Source organism: Falco cherrug, chromosome 8 (genome assembly GCF_023634085.1).
Source record: "Falco cherrug isolate bFalChe1 chromosome 8, bFalChe1.pri, whole genome shotgun sequence".
Lineage (NCBI taxonomy): Eukaryota > Metazoa > Chordata > Aves > Falconiformes > Falconidae > Falco > Falco cherrug.
The window spans coordinates 38,578,341-38,592,093 of NC_073704.1; the positions used below are offsets into that span (position 1 = coordinate 38,578,341).

General features: G+C 41.5%; 1 protein-coding gene across 4 annotated transcripts in view; it reads left to right on the forward strand.

Annotated features, from left to right (window-relative positions):
* KYNU (kynureninase) overlaps window positions 1–13,753 on the forward strand; it is a 59,963-nt gene that overhangs the window by 19,879 nt on the left and 26,331 nt on the right. For all 4 annotated transcript variants that reach the window (XM_027814877.2, XM_027814882.2, XM_027814887.2 and 1 more), the window contains 4 exons: window positions 3,435–3,496; window positions 4,909–4,980; window positions 6,390–6,464; window positions 7,811–7,957. In XM_027814877.2, the coding sequence (XP_027670678.2) occupies window positions 3,435–3,496; window positions 4,909–4,980; window positions 6,390–6,464; window positions 7,811–7,957 (356 nt within the window). The remainder of the gene's footprint in view (window positions 1–3,434; window positions 3,497–4,908; window positions 4,981–6,389; window positions 6,465–7,810; window positions 7,958–13,753) is intronic.

The window sequence follows — 13,753 nt, forward strand, 5'->3', positions numbered from 1 at the left end:
CACCCACCCTGTTTTTAAAATCCTTTACTAAGAAGTGTTTCATAGTCCTGTTGTTTTCCTCAAAAGTAAAGGGCATGTCAATGTTATCAGTTTGGATTTTGTTCTCCCGAATTTTTGGGGCTTTAATTGAAGTATAAAATGTGGTGTGGGCTCAGCTGTGACCCTCAGATTTGCATGCCAGCAGGGTTTTATTTATACAACATCCTTATAGTTTTTTTCAGGACCTAGGCCTAGGTGACTGATTTTTAGAATACAAATGAATTAATGCTTCCCAAATGATGGATGCATCGTAATAGATTCTGATTTTTAAAATTGTAGGTAATAGTGAAAGGGCTAAGAGAATAAACACATGAAAAATGTTGTGTTAAAATGCTCTCTTCCAATGTGGTGTTTACGATTGAGTACTGTTTTCCAGCAAGGTGCAATACCGAGTAAGTGTGAGTTGAGTGAATTCTGAATTTCCTTTTTTTAGTGAATTTAATGTAAGAACATAAAAAGAATTCTACGTCTTTTTTTTTTTATTATTCAGTATTTAACATATTATGGAGGAGAAGCAAGAATGGTAATTTCTCACTCTAAGTAGCAGTAGTATGTAAAAATTATTTGGTGAGATTTATTCAGGAGCAGCCTAAAGACTGTAAAATATCTTTGTCCATTTAATGGTTTATAGTGCTGTAACACCTTGCTTATTAAATGCAGTCACATTTTCTTGTTCAATGAAAGTTACAGTAGTAAATACATTGTGAAATACAGAGTCAAGGTCAATGGAGGCCACAGCTTTTTTCCTATGCTCACGCTGAGTGGCATAACGTGGTGACGGTAATCTCTGCTTCTCCTACCAGACCTTATTAAAACATTACAACCTTGGCAGGATCACCTTCTGATGGAACAAGATTAACTGTGTGGCTGCTGCTCCACAATGCGCTTGGGCAGGTCTCTGTTGAGGGAAGACTGAATGCCGAGCAGATTTGTAGTGACTTTGAGTGATAAGGATTATTTGAAATAACCAAAATGTTTTCGGAATTGGGGCCCTTCGCCTTTTTCAATCATTTTACAGCATGCTTTTTACTTACTCTGGTGAGGAGCAGGCTCCCGCTGCAGTCAGGGATGAGAAGGATGGCAGCGTCTGCCTAACGCAATCATAATTGTCTCTGAAGTTGTACTTTGCAAATGCTGCTTCCTTTTATTAAAGAGGAGATTTATCAAGCAGAACATACAGGTTTTAGCCTGTCTTGGAGATACGGTATAAAGTTAGGAAATAAAGAAAGCAAACATAATTTTGTCTCCTGTGTGCTGGGTCTTTGAATATTGTAATAGGTTAATTGGATCATAGAAAGGTTGTTTTCCGAAATGCAGTGCAGGTTATAAAGGATAACAGTTTTCCAATGACACGGATGAGGTTTGGTTTTGTGGGCATGAAATTCAATAATAGAAAGCTTTTAATAAATATATAATTTATGGAAGACCAAGACTTACATGACAAATGTAGTGTCATATTTAATTTGGGATGCTAGCATGCAGCTAAAAGTGATCTACAGATTAACCATTTGTTTTATGTGGAAACGGTACAGCAGGCAGAGTATTGCTCGTGCAGAATTTGCTGTGAAAGCTGGAGATTTCATGGAAGGAGCAGAGGGAGAAATAAGAACAATATCGTTTCTTGATGCTATCCCTTTTTTCAGCCTCAAGAGTTCCATAGAAATATTAAGACTGCAAATAATACTGTTTTGAGCTGCAATCACTCTCTTTAGCTGTCTTGTGTATCTGCAATAGAACAGCCACAAGGTGACCTCTTCCAGCAGCATGGAGCCTGCTGATGCAACGCTATCAGAGGGAAGAAAGAAAAGCAAAGCAGAGGAGTTAAGTGAGGAAAAGAGCTTATTTTTCCCTATGAAGAACTAGGTCTACCCATATTCCTTCCCACAAACTTGACGGTGTTCCTGGTGTCTGAAGGAGGGAACTTCTTTGTGACATCTTTCCCCCCCCAGCTTGTCCCCTGCGCAATGTCTCTGGAGTCACAGCTATTTGCAAGTCTTTCTGTCCAATACTTGCAGATTTTGGCAATGCAAGTAAAGGCCCTTGAACAGTTTGGTCAGAATGGCTTTTTCTGTGGTGGCACAAGCTGAGACCTCCTTGGCAGGGATTTATGAATAAACCCTTCTTGATCATAGGTTTCAATGTTCTTGGCTATATTTGCCTGTATTGAGTTCAGCCCATGTCTATCTCACTTTCTTGGGCTGGCAAAGTAGTAACTCCACGAACCTAAACTCTGGGGGATATGGTCGGAGTGGCTCGGTACTCTTGCTGCCATTCCCCCATCTTGGTTGGGTCTTTGTGTGCCTTCCAAGGCAGGGACAGGAGAAACCCAGGATCTACTTCTCCATTTTTTGTGGCTCCCCTTACCCTTTTCACCCCAACATCATACTTTTCTTTCCTCTTTATCGATCTTTAGGGTGGCTGTTGCCCTCCTTGCCTGCTTACACGTGCCTCCATCCCTCCCTGTCTGAAACCTCTTTCCACCTTTGGCAAACTCTGCTGCTGGGGCAATGAGTAGGGCAAGGCACACGAGCCCACCTTCCAGCTGAAGAAGACTCTCAAAACACTGATTTATGTCAAGGGTGAATTGCTGCTTTTCAACAACAGACATCAGGCAAAATGGAAACAAACAGGAATTGATTTTCTCCCTATCTCGGTGGTGCCCCGCCCAATGCCAGTCCCTCATCCTGCCTAAAACCTTTCACCAGTTGTTGATAAGAGTTTGAGAATTTGTTACTAAATGCTTTGTAATAACAATTAGTTGTTACTCCATTAGCTCTGCCCATGATTAGCTATAGCCAAAAGGCATCTGTTATGAGCCTCCTTGGAGCTGTGTGGGTATGGCTTCTTGCTAAGTTGCTACATTAATAATGGTTTGTTATATTCCATAGGCCAGTTTTTCTTGTGGTTTTTTTTTAAATTATTTTAATTTTTATTAGGAATGAGATCTAGCTTGACATTACAGCAACCACTTACAATAGATAATTGCCTCAATGTGTTTTTGGACTTGCTTTACATCTAAACTTCTGACAAAAATAAGCCTGCAAGCCTTGTTTTACATATAGTCTTCTGACCTGATTTTTGTCTGAGGTATTAATGGTAATAAATCTACCATTGGTTTGCCAGGAAATGGAAATACTTCATTGGGGTTTTTTGTTTTCTGTGGCTGACCTGAAAAAATAAATACTTTCCTGCCAGTGTGGTGTAGTGAGTCAGACAAGAAATCTTTTTACTTCACTGGGATGACACCTCAAACGTTTGTTTACTTTCCAGCCTTTAGAGAGACATTAACTGAAAACATACTTTTGCTTTCTCAAGGCTGTACTAGATTTCTCTGAAATGACAAAGAAAACCCCCAACTCGTTTTGTTTTTTTTTTTTTTCCTTTTGTTATTCTAGGGGCCCAAAGACAGGAACTAGCCTTAATGAATGGGCTAACTGTTAACTTGCACCTCCAGTTGGTACGTATTTACAATGTATATTTGATGTCGTGTTAAGTATTTTTTTTGCTTTCTTTGTGAATGTAACCAAAACGTTTTCTGAGCATATCACAAAGGCAGCACTGGGTGATACCCCAACTTTTCTTAAGCCTTGGGAGCTGCATCCTGAATGATGCTTTGGCTTGTGCAAGACTTGGCTCCACTTAATATTAAGCAGAAAAGCTGGGCAAAGAAATATTTTCAAGGACTCTGCAGGGGAAGTGTGAGTTGTTCTCACATGTGCTGCATGCCAGTCCTCAGAGAGGAGACCTTATTATTTAAGAAACCTTTACAAATAGCTTCTCAAATGGGAATTTCACACCCAATTTCAAAGTTTAAGAAACAAGAGCTTAACTTGTGAGCAAGTCAAGGCTGCATTTTCAGTAATGCTTAAAATGCAGTTGCACACAAGAGATGGCATTTTGAATCATGCTGTTTCACATAATTATGAATTATGTTACATATGCCTAAAATGTGGTGAAGCATCTGATTTTAATTTTTATGACATGGTGGCCATAAATGGGGTTTCCTTATGTGCAGGTCTCTGTGGCTACATACAGCCTGTCTCTTTTTCTCTAGTATTCCCAAAGATTTAGTTGAACTGAAGGCGTGAAGGTTCACTTTCTGTGGTTCACACAAAAAGGTTTATCACCTAGATCTGCTCCTCTGTACCATGTCTCCAGCCTTTGCTAAAGTAAGAAAGATGAAGCAGGGCAGGATGGGGCCAAGCACAAGCTGATTTACCTGGCTACTCTGCCCTGGAATAGGTGCAATGCTGGCAGATTTGTGCCAAACTGCTTGGGTACACTGTCCATGCTGAGCTTTGTGCAACTGCTGCTAGCATGAACAGGAGGTCTTTGAGGTCTTCTAGTCCTTAGCATGGTGGCAAGCCCAGCTAGTCTCCATGCAAGAAACAGAGAAGGAAAGACTGTTCACATAAAGGTGCTGAGATGAGTTTTTTGCAGAAAGCTTACTCCTTTGGTCAGGCTTGTTTCAGAGGAGGTGATGATTTGATAACTGATGTTTTAGGGCAGGAACAGAAATCCAATTCCTTTGCACTGTTTGCAACAGTTCAGCTGCTGTTTTTGCTTGCGGGATGGAGCTCGGTGAAATCCCAGCTTCCCTGGCCACAGTTGAAGCTTTGCCATTGATTCCTGCAAGTGCAAGTCTTATCACTGCTGGATTTTTGTAGCCTTTGTTATGGATATATGAAATACAGTTTTATAATGCTTTCCTACTTCGATAAATGTTATACGGACAAAGAAATACTTGTAATTTCTGGGGCATTCTCTGTAGTCTGCATGAGAAACAATCTTTATTAAGTTATATGTTGGGAGCATCTCTCTCATCTCTGCTTAGATACATTTCAACATTTTTTTTTTTTTTCTTAACAGTTATCTTTCTTTAAGCCTACTCCAAGACGCTATAAAATTCTTCTAGAAGCCAAAGCCTTCCCCTCTGACCATGTAAGAAATTAATATTTCACCGTATTTGTATTATTAATCATATTTTCCCAAAGAATATCAGTAGCCTGATTTGAATATTTATTAGCTCATCTTGTCCAAGTAACATTACAATAAAAAAAATCTGTCAGAAGCTTTTGAGCTCAGCATATTTTACAGGTTGTAACTTTATTCCTTTTGTTCAAATAAAAAATGTTACAAGAGGAAAAGATTGAATGAGTACATTGATTTATTAGTCTTTTTAAAGACATTGAGCAAACTGCTGGCCTAAATCAACTGAAGTTGTAAATGTTTTATTAATTCTTGTTGCTGTTTTACTTTATGAAACCAAATCAATACAAACTCACAACATTAACACTTATATATCCCCAGACAGAGATGGAAATGTTTGTTCTTAGCACTTTAGATTACTAGTTCAAACATAATTTGTCTGCTATAAAATAGAAGACAATAGCCTGTGCATCACAGCTTAGAGCAAATTAATCTTTGGGTTTGTGGCCCACTGCTACTTTATCATCAGCGCCGTAAACTCATGGAAATTGATAACAAATTTGATCTCTGAGGTGCGATAAAAATGACTCGAGCTCCTAAGAGGTTTATTTGTAATGAAGATGGCGGCAAGATGTATAAACCTCAAATTGCCTTTATTCTAAGTAATGTTCATACTAATCTCATGTTTGTTCCAGGCCCACTTGTACATTTGGACTCCGTCTTCTTAAATTTCTACAGCACTTCAGTAATAACCTGGGCAACTGCCATCACTTCAGTTCCTGTTATGTAGTTTTCAACTATTTTATACTATCATTCAAGGATTTTTATGCCATCTCCGGAATCATTATTTATTGATAAAATCAGCGGGGTAGGATTTTTAAGATAGCCTGAGAATTGAGAGCTCCCATTTCCTCCCAGCTGTGCTGCAAATGGAAGAGGTTAGAACAGCATGGGACAGCATGTCTGTGTTGGCCAAAGCCCACCTGTGTTGACAGCAGAGCATACATGACAGCCTGTGATTCAGCACATGCTACTGAGCAAAGTGGGTGCCCAGGGCCCTTGGCGAGGTGGTGTTCAATCTCCTCCTCGGCTGTTATCGATGCTTTACTTGCTGGCATCTGGTAAAGCACACCTTCCAGCCCATTTCCACCCTCGTTCTGCTCTGTGAACTTATATGTAGGAGTTAGACTTTGGCTTTACCCTTGCTGGCTAATGATGTGAATTAAATTCTGATCTTTTCCAAACCAAAGGAAATCTATACGTTTTGCAGTGGAGTTGGATTAGGCTTTCAAGCGTTAATTTTACTGAAAGGCAAGGCATCTGCATGCCTTTTCTGAAGTTCTGATGTGTTTGACCATTTTTCTTTTAGTGGTTTTATTTTGTAATTGTGCTAACGTGCTCTGCATGGAAATCTCTCCTAGTACGCTGTTGAGTCCCAGCTTCGCCTTCACGGGCTGGATGTGGAACAGTGCATGCTTTTGGTGCAGCCGCGGGAGGTTGGTGAGAAATACCGGTCCTGCTTGCTGTCTCTAAGGGCGGAAGCATATTTCATATGAGAGCAGTCATATATTCTCAAATATTCCAGTGTCTGCCTGCAGAAGTTACAATCTGTTTCCGCAAATACTTCTAGGGAAAATTTATGAGTTGTGCAGCCAGTTTCTGTGTATATTTTGGGGTTTTAGCACCCTTTTTTATAATTGCCCGATTCAGCTAGTTATTTTTCCTTGAAGAACAAAACCAAGGTTAGTTTCCCTATTTTTCCTGTTTGTAAAAACTGACGGCATCCCGAGACAACTGCAAAGTATAGTAGCTCATTGAGAAACCCCAACGTCTTTTTAATGTCCTGAGCTAAAAGATCACTACAACACAACCACTACTGTGTCTGTATCAGCGCAGGGGGAAAGGTCTGCTTGGAGTACTATGGGATGCAGATGGATTTGAAAGCCTGTCTTGCTTCACTTTTGCAGTATTAAGAACTTTGCCACCTAACTACAAACTGATGGTGACCTTTTGCTTCTGAAATCTGAGTCATCTTGTGAGTAAAGAGCCCATTCCTGAGCGCTTGATAGATTTGCAAAGATTGTTGAGATAATAACAGTTACTTGCAATTCAACAATCTTGCCCAAGCTCTTTTCAGTAACAAGTCTAATTTAATTCTAGGTTTTCACTGCCTAATTGATCCCTAGGTGGTGGTATGTTTTACATGATCCCTTGCTAGGAAGGCAGGAGGAGGATGGGGCAGTAATTTTCCTATAAAGAATCAAGAATGAGGATATTTTTTTTTCCTTTTGGTTGAAATTCCTCTATATTTAATGACCCCAGTTTTGGGGATTTTTGTACTTCTGATGATGTGGGACTTACTGTTTTTGAAATATAAATATGGCAGGTTTATAATAGCTTCCTGTGGGATATGAAGTTTATCAGGGAAGTACAGAGTGAAACTGATAGGCAACTTTCAAGTCTTATGGGTGTCACAAATTTCAGATGCCACATAAAAATCATTATATATGCTGTTTGCACCGGGATTTTTTTACTGTAAATTAAAACTGTCTGAAATATTAAAGAGTATGAACATGCTAGAATAAGAAGTGAATAGACTCTTCATAACAGACACATTCAAGATACATTTGCTAATGATTTTTTTTTTTTTTATACTGAGGTAACTTACTCATAGACTACTTTATAGCACTACCTTTGTATATCATTACCATGCTAAGGATTTGCTTTTGATCTCGTTATGCAAGCAGCATGGCTCGTGGTAAAATATAGATTATGAAATAAGAAATGACAGTTCCATTACTGCCAGAGTTGATGTAAAATGTGTGCTTTAACTTTGTTTTAGGGGGAGGAGACCTTGAGAATTGAAGATATCCTTGCTGTAATTGAGAAGGAAGGGGACTCGATCGCTGTCATTCTGTTCAGTGGGGTGCAGTACTACACGGGGCAATTGTTTGATATCCCTAGAATAACAAAGGCTGGCCATGAAAAGGTAGGATTGCTCCGGACTCATCCTTTTCACATCAATTTTGCATAAATTTTCTTGTGAAGTATTTTTAATTCCTACTTTTTTGTGGAACAAAACAGAGCACACGTGGAAATCTGTGAGGCTCTGATAAAAAGCAAAAGCACTCTGTGCTCAGAACTTTTGGGGGCTGTGTGCTACGTGGAGAAATAGCCCTGTGAGAGGAATCCTGGACGTGTGACTTAAACTATATGGAGACATAGTTCATGGCTATTAACTTCTACAGGGCTTTTCTCGAAGGATAGAATTTCAAGAGGCTCAGTGGAGGAGAAGGTGGTAATCACAGCCCAAATCTCTTTAAAAGTGACTTTGTGTTAGGTTTCTGCTTTTTGGGGCAGACTTTCATGACTTTCCTGCTTTCCCACTGCCACACTGTGTCACTTTTTGCCCCCAGTGAGCTGGGAGGCGAACTCCCCATGGAGCCAGTGGTGTTCAGACTCAGCTGATCAGTTTTCTGGAGACAGGCACACTGTGGAGCACATCAGCGTCACAAGACAACTGTATTTTAGTGATGACAGCCTTTGGAGCTTGCAGACAGTGCGCTCTGTGGACATAGCTGTAAAACTTCTTTAACCATCTCAACTGCCTTGGGAATCCAGGAGAAAATAGTTTTTAATTAAGTCGTCTTAGCAACAGGAGGTCACCAGACTTTCTGTAGGGGCAGTCTCTTATTGGATGTACCTTATCTCATGTAAGATTAAACCACTCAAGGATAAACTTATTTAATATCACTGGGTTTTGGCAAACCAGCTAACTATTTATATTTGATGTTTCAACTCTCTGGAGAGGTTCCTGGCTCACAACAGGCTGTACATCATCTGTTGCTGTACGTTTGGCAGTGGAAATTTTTCTGGAGGTCAGGGAGTAATTTATACTGCTGGAAAGTGATGGTAAAGTCTCCCCTGAGAGAGCAGAGCAGGTGTGAGAGCTAGTGCAGGTCCCATGGGATATAAAAAGGGAATGTACTCACACAGCAGCACCTGGCAACAAAATCGGTCCTGAACACAGTACAAAACAAGACTGACTTCTGACATGGATGTAAAACACCTCGGAAAAAAGAAATGGGGGCAGTCAGCTGCGTGGGGAAATGGGTCTGTGTCTTAGCTCCGTGCAGCTCTGAAAGCAACACCTTCATGGCGTCTTCCAGCACTTTGCTGACCACAAATAATTAAAAGACTATGCTGAAATATTTGAAAGGAAACATAGGTTATTAACAGGACGATGCCACCCACTGCTCTATACTTGCTCCCACTCTGGGTGGCAGCAAAGCTTTCATTCAGCAGTCGATGGCTACGTGCCTACAGTGCTTCTTCCCCAAAATCTGCTCTGTGGTGTCTGAAACGTGTCTGAGAGAGAAACGTTTCTTCTCTACCATAAATGTGACCAACCTGGGGAAAGTCTATCACTTTACTGCCTCTGTAAAGATGCTCTCTGCACTGTGGGGCACAGGCTTGGGTGAGTGGGAGTGATGCAGCTTCACTGAAAGCTAGAAACCACGCCAAAGTGACTGAGAACCTGTGTTCTGGGGAAGAACAGTCACTGACAGCTTATTATATGGAGTCAAAACGGATTTCGTGTTTATGTTGTCTGAGGAGATAACCAGGACTTGGTGGAGAGAGCTTAAAATTTCTATAAGGCAGTGCAAATAATAGTATTAACTCAGGGATATGTGCTTTCGCATGGACACTGAACACTTTATGCAGTGACTGTACCATGTTAGTAAAGAGGAGAGCAATTTCTGACAGCAGCTCAGTACTCCAGCAGGCACAGAGAGATGTCAAAGGCCTGTCTCCACCTGCATGCCTGTTAGAGATGCCATAACGTAGAAGTGAATCACTTACTCCAGAGATTTTTCAAAAGAGGGGAAAAACCCCCAGGGATTCATGGAGTCATGATATGGTTTGGGTTGGAAGGGACATTAAAGACCATCTAGTTCCACCCCCTGCCCTGGGCAGGGACCCCCCCCAGCCCAGGCTGCTCCCAGCCCCATCCAGCCTGGCCTGGAGCACTGCCAGGGATGGGGCACCCACAGCTGCTCTGGGCAGCCTGGCCCACCGCCTCGCCGCCCTCACGGGGAGAGGTTCTTCCTGATCTCTGACCTGCATCTGCCCTCTCTGCGCTCAAAGCCACCCCCGTGCCCTGTCACACGTGCCCCTGTAAGAAGCCCCCCCCCCCCCCAGCTTTCCTGCTGGCCCCTTCAGGCGCTGGGAGCTGCTCTAAGGCCCCCCCGGAGCCTGCTCTTCTCCAGGCTGAACAGCCCCAGCTCTCCCAGCCTGCCAGCCTCTTTGTGGTTAAAGCATGTAGGACTGGGATCCAGGTAGATTCATGACCTAAAATGTCATTAGTGTATTTGAAAATAAAAAGTAATTCAGCCTGAAGAACTGCTTGAGTACCCATAAGGCTTGAAGAGCACGAGCCAGCCTGTTTGTACTTCCCTACTGTCAGATACACTCAGCTCAATGTCTCCTTACGGATTTTGCCCCCCGGTTAAGTGATGTTTATATGTTTATACAAACCCACTATGTAACATACTGTTACACTGCACTTAAACATCTGCACATGGCAAATATTTACTTGAACAGCTATGAAATCAGGGTTTCATGACAAGTTTTCAGTCTCAATGCTGGTAAGAGATATTCCTGTATCCTGCTGCTTCTTTTAGTCACAGGGCTTCTGGTTACCAAAAAAGCCCAATATGTTGGATCTTCAAAAGCAATTGGCTCCTTTCCTCTTTTCCTAGGTCAGAGCTGATGTTAGGAGCATCTTTTGGGTTAGAGGAGAACAAAAATACCCGGCTGCTGACCCTGAGTCGTTAGCATCTATGCAATGAGTATGGGTTTAATATTTCTGTTTGGTGGCATCCAACCAGTCCCTGTCCCCAGGCTGACTAGCTTTCAGGACAGTAAGTACAAGGACTTCAAGACCATATTTCCCTCAAGAGCTGCTGGACATGATGAAACCAGGCTTGTCTTATACATGACGTGTTATCACAGAAAGGCTGGATGTCTGTTAAAATGTATATTAAAAGAGGATAAGCCCAAGAAGTCATGTTCATAGCAAAACTGCAAGGCTCCCCTTCCTCGTGATGAAGGCTGTGGAATGACCCCATGCTCCTGAAGAGAAAATTGGTTGAGGAGAGCTGACAAGCAAGAAAGTCGGAAGAGGAAAACACAAGGTGGAAATGTCATTTGAGAAGAGTTAAAAAATAACTTATCAGCCAATATACCAGAAAAGTGTCCTACACAGATGGTCTTAATAATTCTTTCAATGTACCATTGAAATAAAATCCTGCAGTGTAGTGCCCTGTCAGGGCTTGGCTAGAGATTTGAGCTGTGAGCTCAGGAGGTCTGGAAAATGTCCTAGGATTCTTGAGGTCAATCATTTATGAATTAAGTTACTGATTTCCTTTTACATTTTTTAAGCCAATTTCCTAAGTTCTCTACGTATGTTAAGATTTCTCCCAGAGCGAAAGCTCTGCACATAGACAGCTTCATTAAGTCATTAAATATTAAATGAACTAAATTAAGCTTGAAAAATTACCTCAGGCTATTTTTCCATCTTAGGTCTCTCAGATAAATCAAAATTACTACGTATTATGCAAGAGGCTCATCAGCAGGCTGAAGAGGATGTAATAGTTTTCCTTGTTTCATACTTTTGAGCTTGCTCTGGAGGATGGAGGGGGCTGAGTCATTTTATTCTTCTACAAGCAAAGAAATGGCTGACTTTTAGGAGACTCTACCTTTCAACTACAATTTTCATTTCATAAGTTATATTGTACTTTCCACTGACTCTATGCTGTATGAAAAGTGTTTTAATCTCTTGAGTCCCAGTAGGAAGAGCTTCAAGATCCTTCATCTTAATTTCTTTTCCTGCCTCTCTTTCGAAATGTCCCAGCTTTGCTGGTGTGAAGCTGTCATTTCTCTCCCTCTCTCCAAATGTCACTGTCCATGCTGAGTTGTTACCTGCTGGTTATCAGCAGCTACCCAGACAGTTTGCAGAAATGACTTTTAGATGTTAGAATAAAACGGAAGAGGCAGGGGAGAGCACACGTCCTCTTCTTCGCCCAGAGCAGATGGAGAGTCGTTTTCCCCGTAGTCTGGGGAAGCGACATTCCCACGCAGTCTTTGTTCTGCGTGGCTTGTGCAGGGAGAGCTGTTTCAGTTTGTTTTACTTTTTCCCTGCAATCTGTGTGGCTAAACATTTGCTGTTTGTGTGACTCAAGTGCCAGACACCTCCCCAGGGAAAGCAAACCAGCACGACCCATCTTGCGGATAACTTGAACAAAATAGTACAAGTGGGTGTTTCCGAGACGACGCAGTAAACCTGCCAGCACTGAACCCGGATTTTCAGGCTATGCTGCCTTAGTAAGTTTAATAGTTCCCAGTAGGATTTACCAACCAATTTCAAAGCTTTGGGGAGCAGTTAAAGCAGTTCAGGAAGATGACCCATGGGTGGAAGGTCAGGGGGCACCCTGTCTGAGGGCTACAAGCTCATGGTGCGAGTGCAAACTGGGCTGTTCTGGCCGGCATCAGTGCCCAGGAAAGTCTGTGTGTGTTGACGTTACGTAGGTATGGCTGTGGACTCTCATCATACTACCACGACAGCAAGGGCATACAACCTGCTGGTGTCCTAAAGACTCTTCTCCTACCTCCCATCTACTGTATTTTCCTAATTTTTCATCTTTTGCTTGAAAACATGTTTGTTTTTTGTTGTTGTTGTTTTTTTGGATTTTTTTGTTTTTTTTTTTTTTTTTTAATATATGCACCTACCATGTTTTGGTTTATTTGTTTTAATCTTGTTAACGTACTGCCAGACACATTCATTCTGCAAGACTGTCAGCGTATCGTATCACTCCTGGTTTCCATTGCAACCAATGCATGTCATAGTTGTTCTTCAAAAATATTGTGGGATGTATGTACGATGGGATACCTGTAAAGGTTTAAATCCAGTCAACTGAAGTTTTGAAGTTAATGCCTTAAAATCCGACGGAGACCTCATTCACTCGCAGATTGGCTCTAGCTTGCTGTAGCTTATTTCTCTGAACCAAGGCCATTTTATCTGTGAATGAAAGCATTCCCATGGGCATGCAGTGTGCTGGGCATGCAGTGTGCTTCGACCTCTCCCTACTTGCTTTATCATTTCAGATTTGTCTTAGCTCGCTTCTGTGTGCCCCTGTGAAAAGAAGCCATGGAGGGTGTGAAGGCTAGGCTGTTACTGAACTTTGGCCCCAATGTTTAGATCACGCAAATACTATGGTAGTGAGTTTTCTTCCCATTCTTTCTGAGCAACTCCCCAAGCTGATAACTTCTTTAACACCTCTGTTAGAATTAGCGTGTCACATAATCTTAAAATGCTGCTTCACTCAAACTGTTATCTGGTTTATACAAAAGATTAAATATACCAAGCTACTGTTTAAATAATTTAGCTCAGGCTCCCTTCGTGTAAGAAACAGCAAGAGATTCTTTAACACCCCCATTCGTTTTATTATTGGACGTTGATTTTTCTGAAGCCTCTGCTCTTGCTCTCATTCCTACCATGCTGCTTGCAAGCAGGCTGCTTGTGTTTTAAAAGGAAAATGCAAAATAGCGTTTAATTTGTAGTCCGGGCGCGAAAGGCAGTTTTTATTTCTCTGCGCTTAAATAAACAGCAAAGCTTGGAAGAACCTTTTCGTTTAAAAAGGCTGCCATCCAGTGGTTATCCTGTGTGTAAAACTGCTGCTTTTTGATCTGCACACCTGTGGTGCTGCAATTTTTTTCCTACCAG